At 39.9% G+C, this 21,105-nt stretch overlaps 2 protein-coding genes across 3 annotated transcripts; one reads left to right on the top strand and one right to left on the bottom strand.

Moving 5' to 3' along the window:
* Positions 1 to 788: 788 nt before the first annotated feature.
* Positions 789 to 10,844, top strand: ctu2 (cytosolic thiouridylase subunit 2 homolog (S. pombe)). Of its 2 annotated transcripts, none has more exons than XM_044372898.1 (16): positions 789 to 1,113; positions 1,979 to 2,053; positions 2,271 to 2,349; positions 2,476 to 2,535; positions 3,314 to 3,374; positions 3,554 to 3,663; positions 3,870 to 4,111; positions 4,518 to 4,653; positions 4,834 to 4,965; positions 5,960 to 6,066; positions 6,249 to 6,346; positions 8,463 to 8,561; positions 9,106 to 9,238; positions 9,517 to 9,583; positions 9,818 to 9,876; positions 10,286 to 10,844. In XM_044372898.1, exons 1-16 carry the CDS (start codon positions 1,058 to 1,060, stop codon positions 10,341 to 10,343), a joined length of 1,572 nt encoding a protein of 523 aa, XP_044228833.1. In that variant the 5' UTR covers positions 789 to 1,057; the 3' UTR covers positions 10,344 to 10,844. The 2 variants fall into 2 exon arrangements, with proteins under 2 accessions (XP_044228833.1, XP_044228834.1); XM_044372899.1 differs by having other exon boundaries at positions 791 to 1,113; positions 5,975 to 6,066.
* A 1,072-nt stretch (positions 10,845 to 11,916) lies between these two features.
* On the bottom strand, positions 11,917 to 19,438 carry cdk1 (cyclin-dependent kinase 1). The gene is made up of 8 exons (XM_044372900.1): positions 19,350 to 19,438; positions 18,662 to 18,704; positions 18,268 to 18,424; positions 17,944 to 18,067; positions 15,072 to 15,242; positions 14,687 to 14,850; positions 13,632 to 13,773; positions 11,917 to 12,249 (listed from the first exon to the last, which is right to left on the bottom strand). Exons 2-8 carry the CDS (start codon positions 18,696 to 18,698, stop codon positions 12,133 to 12,135), a joined length of 912 nt encoding a protein of 303 aa, XP_044228835.1. The 5' UTR covers positions 18,699 to 18,704; positions 19,350 to 19,438; the 3' UTR covers positions 11,917 to 12,132.
* Positions 19,439 to 21,105: the final 1,667 nt, after the last annotated feature.

The following is a 21,105-nucleotide window of genomic DNA, read 5'->3' as shown; positions in this document are numbered from 1 at the left end:
GATTTACGTAGAAATAGTGTTACCTTCAAATTGGTTAAAGAATCAATGAAAGTTTACCAGTTTATATGGGGACATGGTGGCAGGTGTGGTAGCCTTACAGTGCACTGATGAGACCCTTTGAGAGTCCTTGTCTGCTCAGATTCAAGTTCTTCATCGCCTAGTTTAACAATGTAATCATTCAAATAATACTATTCTGATTGAAATACAACCAACTTTACAGAGAACTCAAATGACGGGACAGATGGTTCTCTTTTTATTCTATTATTAAAACCCCCAAAGAATTATGTTGATATGAAAGTGCACATTAACACAGAAATGAAGAGTCTAGTTGAGCACAGACTGAAGGAAAGATGGCAAAAGGAGTGTGATGAGATGTACAGGACGAAGCAGAAGAGGGTAAACAATATCTACGCTCAAATTTGGTCAAAACACGGTACAGGAAGCTGTGTGTGTTTATGTGATTAAGAAGAAACTTTCAATAAATTAACAAAATGTAATGAATCATTACCCCAGATCTGATGCCAAGAGAGGTGATCTGATTCAGAGCCATAGAGATTCATTTGAATTAGACCGATGATATAAGAGAGACTCAGGAGATACGTGTTTTTCTTATTTGTTTCAGAACTATTTTCATTGACAGGATATGAGCAATTTCTCTTAATAATAATAATAATGTATTATTTTCGTTTAGTACCGGTATGTTGGCTTTTACATAAAATCAGAGGCTAATTTACTCCATACCTGTTGGTGGCGGTAATACACCATTTCGTTTAGAGGAGGAAAAAGAAGAAGAAGATTTTCTACGTCATCAAAAAGGGCCAAGATTTATACACACGCGACTGTCTTGGGCATGTTTGTTATAGGATTGAAGTTAATTAAGTCAGTTTTTAACGGCAGCATATCGGAACAAAACACAGTCGGTGATATTTTAGAGAAAGTCGAGGCTGTTTAAGATTTCACTGTTCCACAAGTTGTAAACAAGTCAGGCTAACAGACCTGCTGAACTATCCGCCAGTAGACCATTGTCAACTATCTCAGCTCGTTAGCTATCTTCCCAATGTGCCAGGTGGATGAAGGCTACCACGATCAGCTGGAGCGTCAGGAGGTGCCCAGGTAGGTTATGACGTCACGGCGACCTCCATCACGAGACCACAGAACCGCCCTTAAGTTATTAACTATGATCATAATAATAAGACAACATTTCCTGTAAAACAAGCAGGGCCACATTTACCAACAATGAGGACCCTGTGTATCCCACTCTCTGTGCACTGTGTTAGTCATTAATAATTAGTTTGTGGTAACCTGATTAAGCACAAATCTGTTATGTGTATGTGCTATTCAATAAGTAGCACATTATAAAGTGAAATAATACAGACCTCTGTCATTTCAATTGATAATATGCTTAGTGGTGAAAAAAAACACCACATGGAGGACCCCTGAGATAATGGGGGAAGTTGCCTGCTTGGCCCTTGTGGTAATCCAGCCTTGGTCTTGGTTTAGTCAGTCCACACCAGGAAAAAGGTGAATTTACCTGATATTGGCTCCAGGAGGCATTAACAGAGGAGGAAATGAATGTTAAACAGAGATATTTGAGATTCAACTGGTAAACTTGAGTCACTTCTTTAAAGTCGACTTTAAATAAATATGGATTAAAGACTTCATTACTAAAGAGAAATGATTGAAAATGATTTTTAGGAGACATTCTTAATTTTCTCTCTATATATATTTATAATGTGGTGAGACCTCATCTCATGCATATTCTAGATTTTTACTATGAATTGAGATGGTGAGAAACACGTTTGTGGAATAGAATAATATAAATAAAATCATTAGATAAAACTTTAAGACATGGTGATAAAGTAGCCCACACCATTAATGTTGTAATGTGGCTGTTGTGGTATTGTAGTACACACTTGCCCTCCATGCATAAATATTATTCAGTGGCTCTCATGGTGACTGTTTTTCCTCCATTTGTTAGTGTTTCTAAGAAATGTGTCAGATGCAAAGAAGCGACTGCAGTCGTGGTGATCAGAGCAGGAGATACATACTGCAGGTAAGACAAGCATCACTCTGGTTAACTGCTATCTACTGTGCACCTGTTGGATAATGTTATAGCAGATTGTAGTGGTCGAACACACTGGGAGGTAATCGACTGCAAGCCCAAAGAATCTTCAGTCATGCACCTATATGTAGATTGTTCATATGAGTATGGAACCTTTCAAATGATCCTGATGGCATACGTTTTTATTTGTCTGTGTATTTGCTGTTAGGGACTGTTTCAAAGAATACTTCATTCACAAGTTCCGGGCCATGCTGGGCAAAAACAGGATCATCTTCCCTGGAGAGAAGGTGCACGTTATTTCTCTGACATAACACATTTCTCTCTTCACACAGCATGATGAAAGGTTTATGATTAGTTTGATGAATTTGATGTTGGCACAGAATGATGCATGCATTTGTCTTCTGTGGTTGTAGGTGCTGCTGGCTGTATCTGGAGGTCCTTCTTCCTGCTCAATGCTCAGTCAAGTCCAAGAGGTTTACCTGTCTCTATGTAGTCCCTTGTGATGCTTCTTTCAGTAGAGCATACAACTCATACTATTAAAGGAATAATCCAAGAGTTAAAGGAGAATGTCCTCTGGGGTAACTGCTCCTGGAAGCAATAAGAACTTAGAAGCCAGAATAATCCATGGCAGCCAAAATTTCCACTTTGCACACAGGATATTTCACAATCTATCCTCCTAACTTACTACATGAATTTGCACACAAGGTATCTCAAACTCTAATTTGCATATTCATGATGTATTGTGAGGAGCACATACATTCAAGATATCTAAAATACATTTTAGAAAGATTTTCACAAAATGTTTCTGTGGATACCGTTGGTCCCCCAGAGGATGAACTCTTTTGACTGCAATGACCCTGTGACCTTTCATCCAGCCTAAACCAGCTTCTTACTGGGGCTGTAAGGACCTCTGCAGCCTGTAGGGACTTATGTCAGATAACTGGTCAACAGCAGACCAGGTGATGTTACAGCCACAGTGCAGACACAATGAGGTCTGAGAGTAGAAATGTTCATGCTGCAAAATCCAAAACATCATTGGCATATGTCAGCAGGAGAGTATCATTTAACACCGAAATGCCAGCATGGAGCATTAGAGCCAGTAACCTTTTCACTAAATGTTAAATGATCTAATAAATGATAAAAAATGCTACTCAAAATTGTACTTTATATTCTAATCAATCTTGATTCTGTCTAACCTTGTAGGTGTAGTATAACTTTGTTTTCTTGTCTTTCATCATTTCCTCCCACCAGGGTTTGAGTCAGAATGCTCACAAGAAGTTGAGATTCATACCTGGCATTGTCTACATTGATGGTAAATGAATCCTTAAATGAGTGTAATCATTTTCATGTATGCCCGGAGATATGTTGTCATATCTGAAAAAGTTTACTCTGTGTGTGTGTGTGTGTGTGTGTGTGTGTGTGTGTGTGTGTGTGTGTGTGTGTGTGTGTGTGTGTGTGTGTGTGTGTGTGTGTGTGTGTGTGTGTCTCCAGAGGGGGGTGCTGTAGGTCAGTCTGTGGAGGAGAGACAGAGGACGGTGTCTGAGCTGCAGGCTGTGTTTAAAGCTACTGGGTTCCCCTTCCACATTGTGCCTCTGGAACAGGTCAGTGTGGAGTCCAAACACATCTAAATGTTAAAAAAAAAATGTAAAAGTAGTCTCACCTGTTGGTGTCATGTCTGAGGCACTTGTATGTAAAAGTCACAACAGCAATCTGATGAGGTTGAACCTGTAGTAACACTTCAACACAGAACATGTCTGAACTAAATGCTGTCATATTAACAACATGTGTCCCCCTAACTACCTCCCAGGTTCTAGACCTTCCCAGTTCAGTTGTGGTGACAGCTCCCTCTCCCTCAGAGCGACCAGCCAGCAGCTACAAAGCAGCTGTGGATCATTTCATTCAAAACGACAGCAGCAGATGTTTGACACCACAGAAACAGGATGAAACATTACCAGCTAACGTCCAGGAGTCCCAGACACGGTTACTGCAGCAGCTGATTGGCTCTGCTAAAACGCTGACAGCCAGAGAAGATCTACTGAACACTTTAAGGTCAGACACATGCTGTCAGTAGCAATTTCATCTACAGTACATGACTTCCATCTCTCTCAGTGGCACGTCTGTATTTAGATGGGCGAGATGGGTGTTCCACTGGGGTGACACACCACTCGCTCTCTTCTGATCTACTGTTTTTGATTAAGCGGTTGAGGATGAGACATTGGCTCTCATTCTTTTTCTACTTACTGCACACCAGGCAGCCCTAGTGACCATTTTCTAAGCGTTGTGTTTGTTCCCATGGGAACATTATTTGCTCCTTTCTCCATGAAACCACATGGTCAATACTAGGTGCCTGAATACAGAAAGGAGGCCAGTAGAGAACTATTGTTGGGAGGATTACAATGTTTTTAGATTAGCTCAATCAAACAACCCTGAGCCCCACTCTGTGTTCTCCTCAAAGGCAGCATCTGCTGGTGCACACAGCTCGTACTGAAGGCTACAGTAAACTGATGCTGGGAGACAACTGCACCAGACTGGCTGTTAAACTGCTCACCAGTATATCACTGGGCAGAGGAGCACAGCTGGCTCAAGACACGGTGCGTATGTATGTATAGATGATACACTTTTTTTTTAAAAACATATATGTATGTTTCTTTATCAGATGAAATGGAATTTGTGAGGAAACTGCTTCTCTGTGGAGAGAATCTGAGTAAAAAAAACAAATTCAACAGTTAAGTCAATTGTGTGTGTGTGTGTGTGTGTGTGTGTGTGTGCAGGGTTTCTCAGACTCTCGGTATGGTGACATAATATCAGTGAGGCCAATGAGGGACTACTCTGCTAAAGAAATAGCTTACTACAACCATCTGTTCAACGTGCCTTCTGTTTTCATACCAGGCCTGGACACTAAGGTAAGATGAACCAGCAGCAGTACATCTACAGAGAAAACTAAGCTAATGATGAAACAAAGATCTCAGATATTGTAAAAGAAAATATGAAGAGAAAAGACTACTGCTGTGGTCAGTGTTCATAAGTCAGTACTTAACCTTATAATTCCATACCATTTGAAAACTCCATAGACAGAGACAGCCAGTTTGGTGCTCTGGCAGTTACTGGAGTCACAAAATCCAACATTCATGTACGGAGCTTAGGCCTAGGTAGAACTGAGGTGCAGCAAATAGCAACCACCTGTCAGTTAACACCCATCAATCCAGTAAACACTTCCTACACATACTATTACTTAAAAGGTAGGTAGACTTCCAGGGGCTGGAAGCCCTGCTCTCTAGCCTGAGCAGGTCACGGGTTGTACTGCAGTCATTTAGTATGTTTCCAGTGTGATAGATAGTCATGTAAAGCAAAGTCTACCTACTGGTTTGTAAGCACATCACTCAATGTTTTGTTAGAGTTGTCCACACCAGGATCTTGTAGGACTTCTGATTCAATTTTGTTCACAGCTGACTGGTCAGAAGGTGGTTCTTTCATATATTTTTATCTCTAATCCTGAACAAATCTTTCCTGGTAGGTTTGGCCTGTAGCATTAACTACCATGGCAACAGTATGACCTAAAAGTCAGGGTTAATCTCAAAGTTAACCAGCTAACTCTGTAATCCTGCTCTGTGAGACAGACCCTTGATCCTGCTAGAGCACCAAATCTTCACATTTCCTCCCAGCTTGATGTTTTGAACCTCATCTCTGAACAGTGTAATGTAAACATTAGCATGAGCTGGAGGGAAATATTTGTGCTTGGTATGGTGCCACTGGGAAACAATAAGATTGAGATTTTGTAATCTTACAGACATAAAATATTTCCCTCTTGTTGCATCGGTCCATGCACACTGATATAAATGGACAAGTCTACTGTGATGTCAGCACAATATATATCCTCAGACTGTTTATTCAGTGTAGGTTTGTGTCCCACAGACAACAGATAAGGCCAGTATCCAGCGTCTGACAGAGAGCTTTGTCACTAAACTGCAGGCAGACTTCCCCTCTACTGTCAGCACCATCTACAGGTCAGTACAACTACAGAAACATGTACGTATGCCTGTATTCTGCTGAATGTACTGAATATGAGTGCTTTTAAACTGTAACCTGCTTTTTCTAACTATTACCAAAATATAACTAACCTTTTCTACACACACACACACATGCTCAAAACAGCAATTATCTTAAAAAGCTGCTATGTGTCCTGTAGGACCAGTGAGAAGCTGCAGACAGCATGTAAGAGTTCATCCACTGCTGACCCCTGTGCCCGGTGTCTGCTCTGTATGTGTGCCTTGGATACTACTGTTGGTGAGTGTTAGACTGATAAGAGACAGGGCTTCTACTGCCTTTAAAAAGTCTTAAAAGACCTTACATTTGATTTATTTTGTTTAAATCTAATTATGACAGGTCTAACATTTGAGATGATGGCTAGATTTATGAGAAATCATATGGAACCACAGGATTAATGTTACATATTTAAATATAAAACCTGTACTATGTTTGGCCCGGTTCAGCACAGACTAGGACTGTCAATCAATCGAAAGTAAGGAAACTGACATTAAGATTCTCTAACCGTCCTACTTTTAGTCATATCGATATATTCGATAAATACATTTCTTCATACAGACTGTCCACCTGCAGTTCAAAGCAATGTAATTAACCATACATGTCCAGTGAAGACAAAATGACTTGTGTTGGAGAAATGCAGCTGGGGGCGGGTGCAGATAAAAAGATGTTTTGTCATATGGCATACTTTGGCTCCTGTCAACATCATACAGGACAAAACAAATCTAAAATAGTAGTTAATAGTAGTAATCTATGAGTACATGCAGAGCCCTCCAATGGGCTTCACTATTGGTAACCAGCGAAGGTGAAGGCCGTTGAGGATGTCTCCCAGTTGGGCCTGAATCTGTGCACACAACAATCCAGATCCAACTGCTGACCTGGTGAAAGAGGCCAAGTGCTCCCGCTTATTGAGCACCACCGGACTAGAAGTCCCACAGCCTAACCACACACTCCAGACTGGAGCTGAACATGACCAAAAAGGCATGGTTTGGACCTAGACAGTAGCCCAAGCACAGAGTGGGACACCAAGTCAGATGTCATATCCCTGAGATATGACCGCACAAAAGTGGATGTGAAAGATCAAGACACAGCCAGGCAAACATCTTACACTGACAAACACTACTGGTGGAGTGCGCCCCAAAACCTAGCGGAGGTGTACAGGCTGTTGCCTCATAGCCCTGGAGTCAGCCACTGAGTTGACAATGGAGCCACCTGGGCTTGCAGTCTGTAGCAGATAGAGAGGTTCACTGTGTTGTCCCAGCAACAGCAAACATCTCTCCCCTTATTTCTCATGAGGAAAATAGTTCCTCAGGCAAATAATCCTAAAACTGAAGGGAGAAGTGATGAGCCTCAGTTGAAAAAAGGACAGGTTTGATCGTAGCTCCAGTGTACCTCTACTCTCACTGACAGCATGCAGGTGGGATGCACAGGCAAGACAGGAAAATCTCACCCTCTCTGGACAGAGGAAAAGCCTAAAAGAAAGTGCCATCTTCATTGATATAAAATTCAGCATCGCGTGTGGGCACCCCGTAGAAAACATTTTTACAAACAGATGGCTCCTGGCTGTGAAGCAGTCAAAGCTATCCTGACCAGCTGCAAAAGCCTCCACAAACACCCCCAAGGTGCAAGTGACAAATCCTCTGTCATAGAGGCCATGTAGAAAGTGTGTATATCCTGCAGTGGGCACGAGCAAAGGCTGATCGCTTTGCCCTCACATCAGTCCACAAACACATGCCAACGTGTCACCTACGTGACACACGTAGGTCACCTACTCCCCAGAAGTGGAGGGGGGGCCTGTGTGTTTTGGACCATAAAGCTACGGCTACTGGGAGGCACAAGCTGTTCAACTTCTCCCTCAACCTCTAAGCCATGAGGCGCTGTCCTGGGATGTGGTGAGGCGACATGACGGTTGACATTGGTCATCTCCACCACGAACCTAGCAGCTGTCTCGACTTGCTTGTAGCAGGCCTATAAACTGATGACAGAGACTAGAAAGTGGAAATAAATCATTCATGGGTTTAACATTTAGAATGATGGTTAGTGAACAGCAGAGTTAAATATCTCTGAGCAATGCTACTAAAGACACCATGCACACAGATGTCTGGATCACTGATGTGGAGAGAAACTGTCACAGACTTTCAGCACTTTTTTCTTTCTTCATTGAAACTCTACTTTAAAAAGTGAGCTGTTGGTGAAAACAGGTAGTGTGTGCCGTGCAGTTGTGCAACACTTTTCTATTGGTTGCTGAGGATGCTAGCATTCCTAATCCTAAACAAATGTCTCATCATGACTTGGACCTCTCTTCTTCCTCATCCTATGCCTCCATCACACACACTATCTCTCTCCTTTCTCTTTTCAGAGAATGCTTCAGCCTTCCAGGCCACACTGATCTCAGAGCAGCTCTCCCAGACTAAATATCTAGGTGCTAACAGTACAGCTTTTCCAAAACAAAGCCCAGGTACAGTACACTTCATCAGTCGCTGTGGAACAGTAGGTTTAAGTTGCATGTGTTAATCTACAGTCATTTGTCAGGGAAAATGTTTAACTTTTGATCTCAGATGATGAGATTTAGCATTATTTGTTGATACAGGTTTGTTTTTATAATGACAAAAACAAAGAAAAAGACCTGGATATTTACTATAACATATATATATATTGCATTATAAATAACTATTATATAGTTGTTATTTTACATCAGTGCATATGTATTGTACTTGCTCTTTTAGCATTGGTTAGCATTTCTGTCTTTATCCAGGACATACAGATTTGTATTAAAGCTTCTTTTGAGGCTTAGCTTGCAAGTTCTAAAATCATTTGAATGAAGTACTTTGCTGTTATGTTTATAGTGAACATTTGAAAGTTTCCATGTACTCTGTAGTTGAGGGAAACACACCAGGCAGTACAATAGAAGTCGACCATCCTGGGGCAGTTCAGGGGGTTTGGGTTTCTACGCTCACATTCTTTGCAGTTAATAAAATCAATTGCCTGTGTTTCCAATAAAGCTCCAGTACGGTCAGAATCAACTGCTCCCCCTGGACAGTGCTGTTCCTCTGGAGGAGGAGGAGGAGGAGGAGGAGGAGGAGGAGAGGACTGTGGGAGAACAGTAGAGGGTGGAGGCTGCTGTTCTTCTGCCAAGTAAGTGTTCAGTGATTTAATCAGGCGATGATTCTTTACACCAGTCATCTGATCAGAGACTGACACTGACACTAAAGGAAACTGTAGCTCTTATTTTTGTAGTCGTGGCCATCATTTCACCAGAATCATTTCTGGGAAGTCAAAACATTGCAACATCAGTAAAAATAGATCCAACATGGTAAGAAACACACGTAAAACAAGTTCAGCTGTAACAAACTGTAGTTTTCCTGTAGGATGCTGAGTTTGGTACTGAATTGTGTATTGATGTTATATTACAGGGTAGCAGAGACAACTGATGTGAGGAGCCTGTTGTGTTACAGCTGTCAGCTGACCATCAAAGACATGGTGGGTAAACACACACACCAAATACCATCCAAACTTTGTTTTTGTTTTTAGCTACTTCATCAAAAATCGAACTAAATCACGACCTTAGGATTGAGTTTTTGTAACAAACTTAGGAGTCTGATCCAGTATGTTGTCCCATGTTCTTTAAAGACGTTTCTCAGCTGCTGCTGCTCTTTTCACTCCAGTCTCATTTCTCTTGACCTGTCCTCCTTTCTTTGTTTTTTTTTCTTCCAGTCCTCAGTGGATTGTCTCCCTCAGTACATCCTGTCAGAGGCTCAGAAGAGGCAAAGGAGGTGAGCAGGTTATTTGGTTCAGTTAAAACATCCACATACAAGAATTACATCTACTTCACCGCTGATCAGTTAAATAGCATAAAATAGAGCTTTTAACATTTCCGGAGTCTTGTGCTTTGTGTACCAAACAAACTGTTGGAACAATTGAAACCATCCATAATGTTATTTTTTTTTGTCTTCTGATGCCAAAGTGAAGCACAAATCATCTAGCAACTTGTGGCAAATCTAATTGTGCTGAAACATAGAGCTCCACCATTACAGACCTTTAATAATTGGAATAGTCAAGGACTTACTAAATGATTAGTTTGTTCAAACTAAAACTGTCGAGTTTACAATGTTATTTGACTAAGAGTGCCACCTACAGAAAGTCAAAATGACAGAAATATGACTGAATGGTGTTGTTGTTTAGGTCTCAGATGAAAGAGGAGATCAGTGAGTTCCTTCTGGATGATGGGGATGAGAGCTGAAGCTGAAAGTTGACCTGCAGCACTCCACTCTGAAAAAAAGTTCCATCATAATTATGCTTATTTCAACCTGCAGGATCTATAAGAATAGAAATGCTTTACAGATACATTTACATGTGTTTTAATTTTCACCAAACCATCCATCCATTCTCTATAGCCCTGTTTCCTGTGCAGGGTTGTGGGGGGGCTGGAACCTCTCTGGTGAGAGGCAGGGTACACCATCACAGGGATAACACACACACACCAAACAAATATTCAAAATATCACATACATACATTCATATGCTGTTGGATAAATAACTATTAAAATATCTATTTTTACTACTTTCCACTTGTCATATCCTGTCATCTGGGAATCCAAAGACTGGCAAAAACTGTGGTTTGAAGTATAAAGTGTTAAACAGAACCTATTCAGTGTATTGTGAAGTAGATGACATCACAGTTGCAGACTTGCATTGTTTATTTGTAACTGCTGTTTTAATAAACTTTTACATTTTAAATGAAACCTGCTTTCATGTATTCTTTTTGTCCTCTTGGCTTATTAAAACAGTCTGTCTCATCAATGAAATCCATGTGGTCAGTTGAACCTCAGTATCTCCTGTGCTGTAAAACACACATGTAAAAGAAGGTATACTGACAGGTACTGGTTGGTTTTTACAGCTCAACCTAATTAAACACCTATGGGAGATTTTGGACCAATGTGTTAGACAGCGCTCTCCACCACCATCATCATCAAAACACCAAATGAGGGAATATCTTTTGGGAGAATGGTGTTCATCCCTCCAGGAGAGTTCCAGAGACTTGTAATCAATGCCACGGTGCATTGAGGCTGTTCTGGCAGCATGATGTAGCCCAAAATCAATCTCTGGTTTTCCTTTACAGACTGAGATACACTAAACATTTTCAACATATTGAGCAGTCTAGTATGTACAGTGTAGAAAATAAGACATTTGTGCTCTCATATGTCTTTTATTCAGCTGTTCAGAACAAAGCTAAAGTATGAAACAGTAAATAAGACGTCATACAACGATCATACTGCAGCATTCACTGTCCTGATTCCTTTCAGGAATTAAAAACAATTGTGTGCAATTCAAACTGTCATTCATTAGACTGTTAATACAATACAGTATAAAGCCTGTTTCTTCTGTCTCTAATAATTACATAGAAGTAACATTGATGCTATTGTCTATAAAAAGTTTATACCGCTCTTTATCACTTCTAACTTTACAAATGTATTTAGTGCGTCCCTGATAGAATATGCACCATACCAAATCTACTTTCATGGTGGTACATTTTCCAGAGGAGCTGAGGGCTCTACAGTTCAAGTCTTGATGTCACAGTAGAAAACAAAGCACTATGTTTTATGTTTTTATATACACATATATACTTCAGAACAGCTCCTGTGTTTGTCAACATTCCTTCAAAAGATATTCTCTTATTTAATGTTTTGATGATGGTGGTAGAGAGCAACATGCCACTGAGGTCTGGTGACAGTGAAGGCCATAACAAATCCACAACCATCCACAACAGGCATTACAAAGAGGAAAAAACAAACAAACTTTAGAGACACTGCAGAGTTCAACTTATGTCAAGCTTTATATTTTGAATAGAAAATAATGAAATAAAACATTAGGTTTTCAGTTTTGAGAATGATAGAAAGTGCAGTTTTATTGAAAAGAATGTTGAAAGACAAACTTTACTAAAAGGTCTACAACAATTTTCACACACAAGTATTTACAGAATGATAAATTCACAATAGGTATGAATGTGTTTGTATGTCGTGTTAACGTGTTTTAGATTTTGTTGATGCTGGCAGCAGGCAGGGTGGATTTGTCCAAGTCATCAAAGTAAGGGTGAGTCATGGCCTCGCGTGCTGAGATCCTCTTGGGAGGATTGTAGGTCAACATTTTCTACAGGAGAGAAGAGACAGTGTCACTCAGGGTATTCTTATGTGTAGCATTATAAGATGATTACAACTCATCTTACATGCAGGAGGACAACCTTAAGGACTTGATAAGAGGTTTGTAGGTAAGTCAGAGGTAAGAGAGAGGTAAGGATCTGAATGCTGATAATGAACATAGCATAGCTAGTCTTTTCAAAGGACTAGCTGTTTAAATTGCAACCACCACACTAGTTCATATGACCAACAATAGTTGTTGGGTAGGTAGGTTAGGGAGTAGGCACTTCTATTGTGAAGAATGTATAGGAAATGAAACGTGTTTGTCACTGAGGACAACACAACAAGATATGGAGATATTTGGAGCTCTTTGTTCAGTGGATCAGTTAGAGGAATAGTACAAGCAGAAACAGCCAGTGATGATGATGTTTGATGAAGAGCTGCAGGTGACCAGCACACCTCCAACAGGTAAACTACTTATTTTACTTTGCTGTGCTGTGTAGTGGAAAAACACTCAGCATGTCAGCTAAAGTTGAGTCATGGCTCGGCGTGACTACCCTCAAAACAATGATGTTAACAGAGCAGAGCAGTGAACTGGCACACTGTGTGTAGAGTGGAGCTGCTCCATTATTTTGGTCAATATTGACATCACGATTATTTAATACGATTACTCACTGACTTTGAAAACATCATGCATTTATTGAACTTTAAAAAACAAACAAAAAAAAAACTTTAACAGTGGATTTACTTGAAATTTAAATATAATTTAACTGAAAAACATTTTAAAAAATAAATGTAAATTTATACATTTAAATAATATATAAAAATAATAGATCAAAATAAAAAAGATCAGCTATGTGCACTTCCACAGCCTACTGAAAACTACTAAACATATAGCCTATTCACAATATAAACATAATAAATAAAATAAATGAGTCAAAATAATTGAGATCATGTTATTATAGTGATTAAGATGCATGCTGTGTTAAAATGATCATTCATCATGGTGCTTTCATTGAATTGATTGTATTATCAGTGTGTTTACATGTGCTTGAGTAAGCAGGTTACAGTCAGTTTTCTCCAGAAAGCTGATTTCTTAAATCTCATGTGAACAAGAAACCTGCTTTCTGTAGTTAGTAATATTAGGTGCATCACTAACATAATGTCTTATTAGACTGGAGTTTAATTCTTGTGTTTCCATGGATACACTTGTGTTTTAAACACAAGGTAATAAGCAACTGCATCATTTTATCTGATTCTTGTTATGTACATACAAGATGTGTTTGTAATTATGCTAGATGTTTGATTCTATGTAGACAGTTATTGCTATTTAACACATTATATTAATCAGAAAAGTCTGAAGTAAGATTAAAATGATTCAGGTCTTGTTCTTACCGCCAGTAGGTCCAGGCCATTTTTATCCAGGTTTTTCACCATTGATGACAGGTTGCCAGACTTCCATTTAGGGAAGGTGTTTTTGTAGTCAGGTAGGCTCTCCACATCAGGCCACACATCATTGTTTGGGGTTCCCAGAGTCCTGGAAAGATCAGATGAAGAGAGGGATTCAAAGAGGGAATTGCAGGGAAGGATAGTTATAGGGCATTTCTCCTGCAGGAACCTTTTGAGGAACAAAGGAACTAAACCTGTGTTTTGACTGGAGGAACCAGGGCCTTCATTTAATTCCTAGACAATAGCTCCAGGTCTCAAAAAGTACCTGCTCTGGGAAGTAGTACTTCTGTGGCATAATTTGTAAAGCTGAATGTTGCTAATTGGTCAAACACAAACACACAGAAACAGTAACTACAACTTGTGAACAACTTCATTCACAAAATAAGGAAGTAGCTGACTGGACACCAAATCCTGCCTGTAAATTCAATATCACCATAAAGCTGTCCTGCTCATTGATTTGAAATGACACCTGGCCAAATATAACCAGATATTCAACTCACGGCTATATATACAAATTAATATGGACAAAACTAGACTTCAATATCTAGGGCAACAATGTGATTTCTCTCTCAGAATAATTAAGGAATATAAGCTTGTGGATGGTTCATCAATGTCACTGTCTGTAAGTGGATTCTCATACTGAAGAAAATGAACATAAACAGTTAGGTTCAGGTATTAGATAATAATTAGATTCAGCAGTTAAAATGCTCAGTGGGAGGAGTTTGTTGGGACATATGGCCTGGAGGCAAGTGCTGCGTGGATTTTTCGTCTTTGGTCTACTTTATATAAGTGCTCTGAATTAGAGGATTTTTCTGATTGGATTGGATTTGGCCATTTTGTTTCGTCTTTGTTTACTGATCTCTACTGACAACTACTTCACTACTTTACATTTACACTGTCACTTTACTTTAAACTTTACTTTACTTTTAAATTCACATTTTGAGTTGAACAACTGCCAAGAGTTCCACTAAGTGCATGTAGGTATGCTCTGGTGCATCTACCTGAAGATCCTGAACAGCTGGTCTATCTCTGAGTCTCCATGGAACAGAGGCTTCTTGGTGGCGAGCTCAGCAAAGATGGTCCCAGTGCTCCAAACATCAACAGGGGTTGAATACCGGGGTGAACCCAGGAGGACCTCTGGAGCCCGGTACCAAAGGGTTACAACCTAGAAACACACACACACACACACACACACACACACACACACACACACACACACACACACACATTCAAGGGTTGATTAAGCTAAGCTGTCATTTCAGAGGTTTTTTGTTTCATCAAATATCTCCTTATACAGCTTTCACTCAGTGTCAGTGGTATACCCCTGACCACTGTATGGGGGCAGTTTACTACATGAATCCCAGTGGAGTGTGAATGGATTCTCACCTCGTGGGTGTAGACTCTGACAGGAACACCAAAGGCCCGAGCCAATCCAAAGTCTGCCAGTTTGATAACTCCCTTGTTATCGATCAAGAGGTTCTGGGGCTTCAGGTCCCGGTGGAGGACTCGACGACAGTGACAGAAGTAAATGCCCTCCAATATCTGGTAAAGGTAGCTCTAAAGAGGTGGTGATGGGTGAGAGGAGGAGAATGAACACAGAGATGGACAGATATTTAATGTTGTGAAACTGTGAATGAACAGAACAAGACAAATGGCCGTTTTTGGAAAAATACTTTTTAAAAGATAAAACTCACTTTCACACCAACCCTGTTAAGATACTATTTATCCAGGGAGAGGAAAGACCTCATCCTTGAAGCATTTTCTTTTCTTTTTCACTTGTCATTAATTTATTTCCTCAATGGTGAGCCATCAGAAAGTCCTACAGGTTATACTGAGCTAATGAAACACTTCTAGGGCTGACTGACTAACAGACACACTACAAATGGAATTAGGGTATTTTCAAACCTATAGTTCATTTGCTTTGGTTCGAATCAGTGGATGAGTTGCTATTTTGTTGCATTTTCCATTTGGTTCAGTTTGGTTTCACACAGTAAAATTTCAAGTGAACCAAAATATATCAACAAAAGCCATGTGGGAGCTGTCACTTTGTTCATTGATCAGAAATTTTGTGGGGTTGGTCGGCAGACAAAGAGAGGAGTTTGTTTTTCTTCTGGGTTAGCTATCCAAAATGGACCATCGGCAGAATTGGCATTTCATCATAATTGTGGACATCGTTTGGGCCATATACCAAGCCAACATATGTGAGCAGAATGGCACATTTGAATGCACGTCAAGGCAATTTCTAGAGAACAATTGGTTGGTTCACACTATGCAAAGACGACATGCTGCTTCCAGTCAGCTGAAAAGGACATAATAACAACATAAGAATGGAAGGCACAGTGCAGCTGGCTACAAGAGCTGGTTTAATCCAAAAAATGTGCAATGCTTCTTGCAGTTGGGTCGGATCATATTCAAACCATAAACGAACCATACCAGAGTTTGTAACCGGACCGCAACCACCTCGCAACAAGGTCTCGGTTGTTATGGTGCACAGCTGAGTGTGATTACTGTGATTACACCTGCCCAAACGAACTGCACCGAGGGTTCGATTCAACCGAATAAACACGCCCTTGTGGTATGTTCACAAATGTGAAGCTAATTTTCATTTCGTGTTACTTGCACAAGTTTGACCACAGGATCATTTGTGCTTATTCACTATAGTCACCCACTTAAACCACGGGATCAGTTGTGTTTATTCACCCCAAACAGCCAGAATACATTACTGTACATTAGCTGAAAGCTAGCGAGCAACAGCAGGGACTGACTGTGTCTGCGGTGTGGGTGTTCAGTTCAGCCTCTGACTGAAACTCACCAGGAACTCCGGTTCTTTCTGTTATTTCCCTCTAATCTGTCTTCTTTTTCCCCTCTCCTTTCTGTACGCCCATGAGGTATATTCAAGCATGTTTCCCCTCCAGTCAGCAGTCAACATGGATGAAAAGAGGCTAATTACATTTTAACACCTGACAGTGGAAGTCGGCATGCCCACGGCTCACTGCTGCAGACGGGTTGAGAAGCGAGAGTGAAGATAAATCCACTTTTTAATCCCATAAGTTTAAAAACTCTGAGCTCTCCTCCCACTAGTGAACAGTTCCGGATCAGAACAGAATTCGGTGTGACTCCGTATGTTTTTCCTCCAGAGCTCCAGGGTGCTCAACAGCTGTCTGTTGACAAGCAGTGGCTCAGTCTATCCCCACACAACACTCTGCAAAGCCCTGCGATACTCGCAAAGTTTTTGCTCAAGTTGAATATTTTCAACTTGTGCAAATATGCTAATTTCGTGTATTTGCTTTGCCCAGCGTAAATTCACATCTTTGAATTGACTTTGTATGTGACTGCACCGGACAAAAGATTTGCTTTATGTTTGGTGTGAACACACCATCAGAGACACTCGCTAGCAAAGCAACATTAAGGCTACAAACAACCCATAAGGCAACATTCTTTGTAGGAGCTAGTGCTACAGCTGTACTCTCTCATTTAAAAAAGGATCTAGTCTGTCTAGTCCTCAAATAAAGGACGAACCCCACTTTTTAAAATGTAACTTTCAGAATAAAACATTGTCTTATATTCAGGCTTATATGATAATAGCTGTAATGTCATTAATCTGTTGGAAGAGCAGTGGTTCCCAAAATTTTTAAAACTGGGACTCCCCATTGATTTATTTCTTGACACCTGCCTTAATAATAGGTGACTCACAATGGTCGATGATAAAGATGGTTGTCAATTTCAGTATTTTTTAACTTTTGTATTTAAATTTAATTCAATCAAACAGCTAATTGTTTCAGCCTGGCTTCAAATTATTGAAGTTATTGTTAATGAAAAGTCAGTATCAGCAGTACCACCGATCAAAACTGGTGCTATCCCCCACCACTCAGTTTGAGTTTTACTTACAGTGACAAATATATCCAACACTTGCTCTGAGAGTTGATTCTTTTAACTGCTGTGAAACTGGAAAACTCATGTGCCAGAAAGTGTGTTAAGTTACTATGTCAAGCATGAATTATGAAAAAAATGCCAATAGGAGCTGAAATCATACAATTTGCCACAAAGCAACAAATGAGCCCAGAAATTTAAAAGTACATGTCTAGTGTTACTGTTCAAGCATTTTAGTTCACCATGTTCCTTGAGATTTATTATCTGATACCATAATAAAAAATAAATAAATAAAATTCTCAACTGCAATAATAGAAAAGTCACACATAAACAGAGACATTACAATAAACTGCTGAGAGCTATTGATTTATCACAAACACACAATTACCTTGACAAGCATAGGGTCCATGTATTGACCAGAGGGGATGGAATCCAGGTACTTCTTCAGGTCCATGGACAGGAACTCAAAGATGAGGTAGAGACGAGACTCTTGCATCAGGACATCCAGGAGTCTGCATACACACAAATAGAGGGCAAGTTCATGTATGTATACTTTTTCCTCATAGCTCATAATTTGCGCACATGTTGTATGTAAAGTGTTTAGCTGGATATTTGTACTGTGAGCAGCTGGCATGAATGAACACTGGAAATTTAAACCATTCAGCTGTCAGGTTTTGCAGACATCCCAGTCTGTAACACACAGTGAGCGTACCGTACAACATTGGGATGTTTCAGCTCTTGAAGCAGAGAGACCTCTCTGACAGCTGTGCTGGGAACCCCCTCCTCCTCACTCTCCAGACGGATCTTCTTCATGGCCACAACCTGACCTGTGGCCTTGTGTCTGCCCTTATACACCACCCCATAGGTACCTGCCAAAATAACACAAAGAATGAGATACCATAGTGATTCTAGCCCATATAAAATATGTTTTTTTTTTTGTTTGATTAAAGAAGCTGCACAAAAATACTACAGTGGAAGGATAGTGAAAACAATGTGACAATGGAGATTTTCCTTAATACTCAACCCTGCCATAATTTCAGCTTCATAACATTTGTAGGAATTAGTTTAAATAACTTACTAGAACACAAGGAATCATTAATACCAACCTTCTCCAATTTTCTCTATTTTCAAGTAGTCTTCCATTATTGCCTAAGAGAAAGAAAAACATGCTGTCATGTCAGGAGTGATATGATGTGATAGTGGCTACATTAACTCAACTTGACTCTTTCTAACAATGTAAAATGTGGCCTAAAAGTACAACAAGGCTGTGAAAGGCTAACGTAACTTGCATTGACGTAACAGCTTCAATTCGGCATACCATGTAACTATTCATTCAACCATTTGTAGTTATGTATCATATGCTTGTATATATACTATCGTTAGCTAGTAACGTTATAGTTGGTAACTTATATCAAACTGTAACGTTAAGGCAGATTAACGTTACATTATTATATCAACTTAATACTGTAGTTAAGTTATATTTTACACATTACAGCTTTTACTTTTTTCGTTATGGATATGGGAATATCGTTAATAGATGGCTATTATACAAACTTGTAGCGAACCCAACCGTTAAAGTTTTCCTCATGCTGAATGAGCAAGAAGCTCACTAGCTAATGTTAGCTTGACTAACGTTAATGCTAACCCGTCAACGCCAGCTACGTGATTTTCTAGTGAGGCTGGTTCGCTTTTTGTCTAGCCTGAATGCTCCAAGTTTTGAATTAAATTGACAAATCGTTTAATTGGTATCCCAACATGTATAAATACAAATAAATACAACAGAAGAATAATTACCTGGCTGTAGTGCCTCGGTATGTATCTTATGTACTCTGCGCCCACAGACAGACTGCCGCTGGAATGCTGACAGACTCTTTTGAATTGACCGCAGTGCAGCAGTACTTCAAATCAGACCAATGAGCGCACAAGATGTATTTCAAAACCACCAATCGGGGAACAGGAGGCTGTCATGTGGGTTGAGCGGGAAGGAACGCGCCGAGGCATTTCGGGTGTTTGTTTTCCAGAGTTTTGTCTTCCAGGCAGAGACTACTTTCTTCTATCAGAAGGGTTTGAACTGGTACAATATAATATGTTTCAACTGGAGGGATTCCGCAGCACATAGCATGGCATGGGAATATCCATAATCATGCATTATCTCGATTAAAAATGATAACGACCAAGCTTTCATTGCTCAATCAAAAGTGTCGCAGAGGCCAAATTCTGTCATCATACTTAAAGCTGATACAAAATACAGTGCTTTTTCTTTTCTCATATTCTAAGATAAAAGTACTGTACTACAACATTTGGACACCTCATTATTTTAGCTAAGATGCCTTATTATTTTGTATTTATACAAGAACTACAGCCCCCATGCAACTTTGGTGGGGCTTCTGTGAAAATCATGTGATATGTTGTTGTTGAATGCATACAAAATAATAACCAGTGCAGTAATAGATACTCAGTCATTTAAAATAAAGACAGAAAACCAAAGCAACATTAACTCACTAAGGGTCCTGGTCCTGATGGTAATCCCGGCCAAAGTGTGTGCAGACCAGCTGGCAGATGTCTTCACAGATATACTCTCACTTCTGACAACCACCGTTATCCTGGTCCTCAAGTAAAGGTAAGCTCTCTGCCTGAATGACTACTGATCAGTAGCTCTTACTTCTGTTATCATAAATTGCTTTGAGCAGCCTGCCAAAACTCACATCACCTTTTCTCTGCCAAACACCCACTACAGTTTTCATACAGGTCAAACAGGTCGTTAGATGACACCATTTCCACAGCCCACCACAATGGCCTCTTCCAGCTGGACCAGAGGAACACTGATGTTCATTAACTACGTTTCTGCATCTAATACCATTATGCCCTCCAAGCTCATCGTCAAGCTCAGAGATCAGGGACTTGACCCCAGGTTGTGTGGATGAGCATCTTCATCTCCCACAGTGACTGTCAACACTCTTATATGTGCTGCCTGTAAAAAGTACCGATTTGACATAATTGTGTCAAATTACAACTGCTGTGATGTAAATGTGAATTATGGAAAACTTTTCAGAAAGTATAGCAAAATACTGAAGAAAAAAATCACTACAGCTAGAGTAATAAAAATCATATACCATGGGCTGGGACAAATTTATTTAGGTGGGCTGCCCAAGTAAATTCTGTACATGGGAAATATGTTTTGCACATCACCTGATTTGAACTTAACAGACTATCAGTGTTAGTCACTAAATATTTCTAAAAAGGTGTAAAAACTGTTTGTTTAGGTGTTCTCCTTTCTGCAAGGTCTAGGCACCAAAATGTTTATTAATCCTGGAGATGCCCTTAGTGGCCTTAGTGTCTGTATCAAAAAAGCTTTCTTAACAATTGCCTTGTAAAGGAGGAAAGTTTTAAAGCAAACTTGAGCAACGAGTGGCAAGCAGAGAGTGATTGTTTTGCATTAATTTCCCTTGTGTATGAAATTCAATTTACAGATGTGAAAAAAGAAAAGCATGTTACTACAAATGAAATACAGTGCAAGATTGTGCTTTTCTTTATATATATAATTTGCACC

This window comes from Thunnus albacares, chromosome 14, assembly GCF_914725855.1.
Source record: "Thunnus albacares chromosome 14, fThuAlb1.1, whole genome shotgun sequence".
In the NCBI taxonomy this organism is placed as follows: Eukaryota; Metazoa; Chordata; class Actinopteri; order Scombriformes; family Scombridae; genus Thunnus; species Thunnus albacares.
Note: the sequence above shows the minus strand (reverse complement) of the source record. Positions and strands in the feature narration are given on the sequence as shown.

Excerpts from the sequence above, each read along its gene's own strand:
- ctu2 (XM_044372898.1), top strand. The coding sequence starts at position 1,058 with ATGTGCCAGGTGGATGAAGGCTACCACGATCAGCTGGAGCGTCAGGAG. Across the intron at positions 1,114-1,978 it reads GAGCGTCAGGAGGTGCCCAG|TGTTTCTAAGAAATGTGTCA; the intron begins GTAGGTTATGAC and ends TCCATTTGTTAG. Across the intron at positions 4,112-4,517 it reads GATCTACTGAACACTTTAAG|GCAGCATCTGCTGGTGCACA; the intron begins GTCAGACACATG and ends TTCTCCTCAAAG.
- cdk1 (XM_044372900.1), bottom strand. The coding sequence starts at position 18,698 with ATGGAAGACTACTTGAAAATAGAGAAAATTGGAGAAG. Across the intron at positions 18,068-18,267 it reads AAACATCCCAATGTTGTACG|ACTCCTGGATGTCCTGATGC; the intron begins GTACGCTCACTG and ends GTGTGTATGCAG. Across the intron at positions 15,243-17,943 it reads TGGACCCTATGCTTGTCAAG|AGCTACCTTTACCAGATATT; the intron begins GTAATTGTGTGT and ends CCACCTCTTTAG.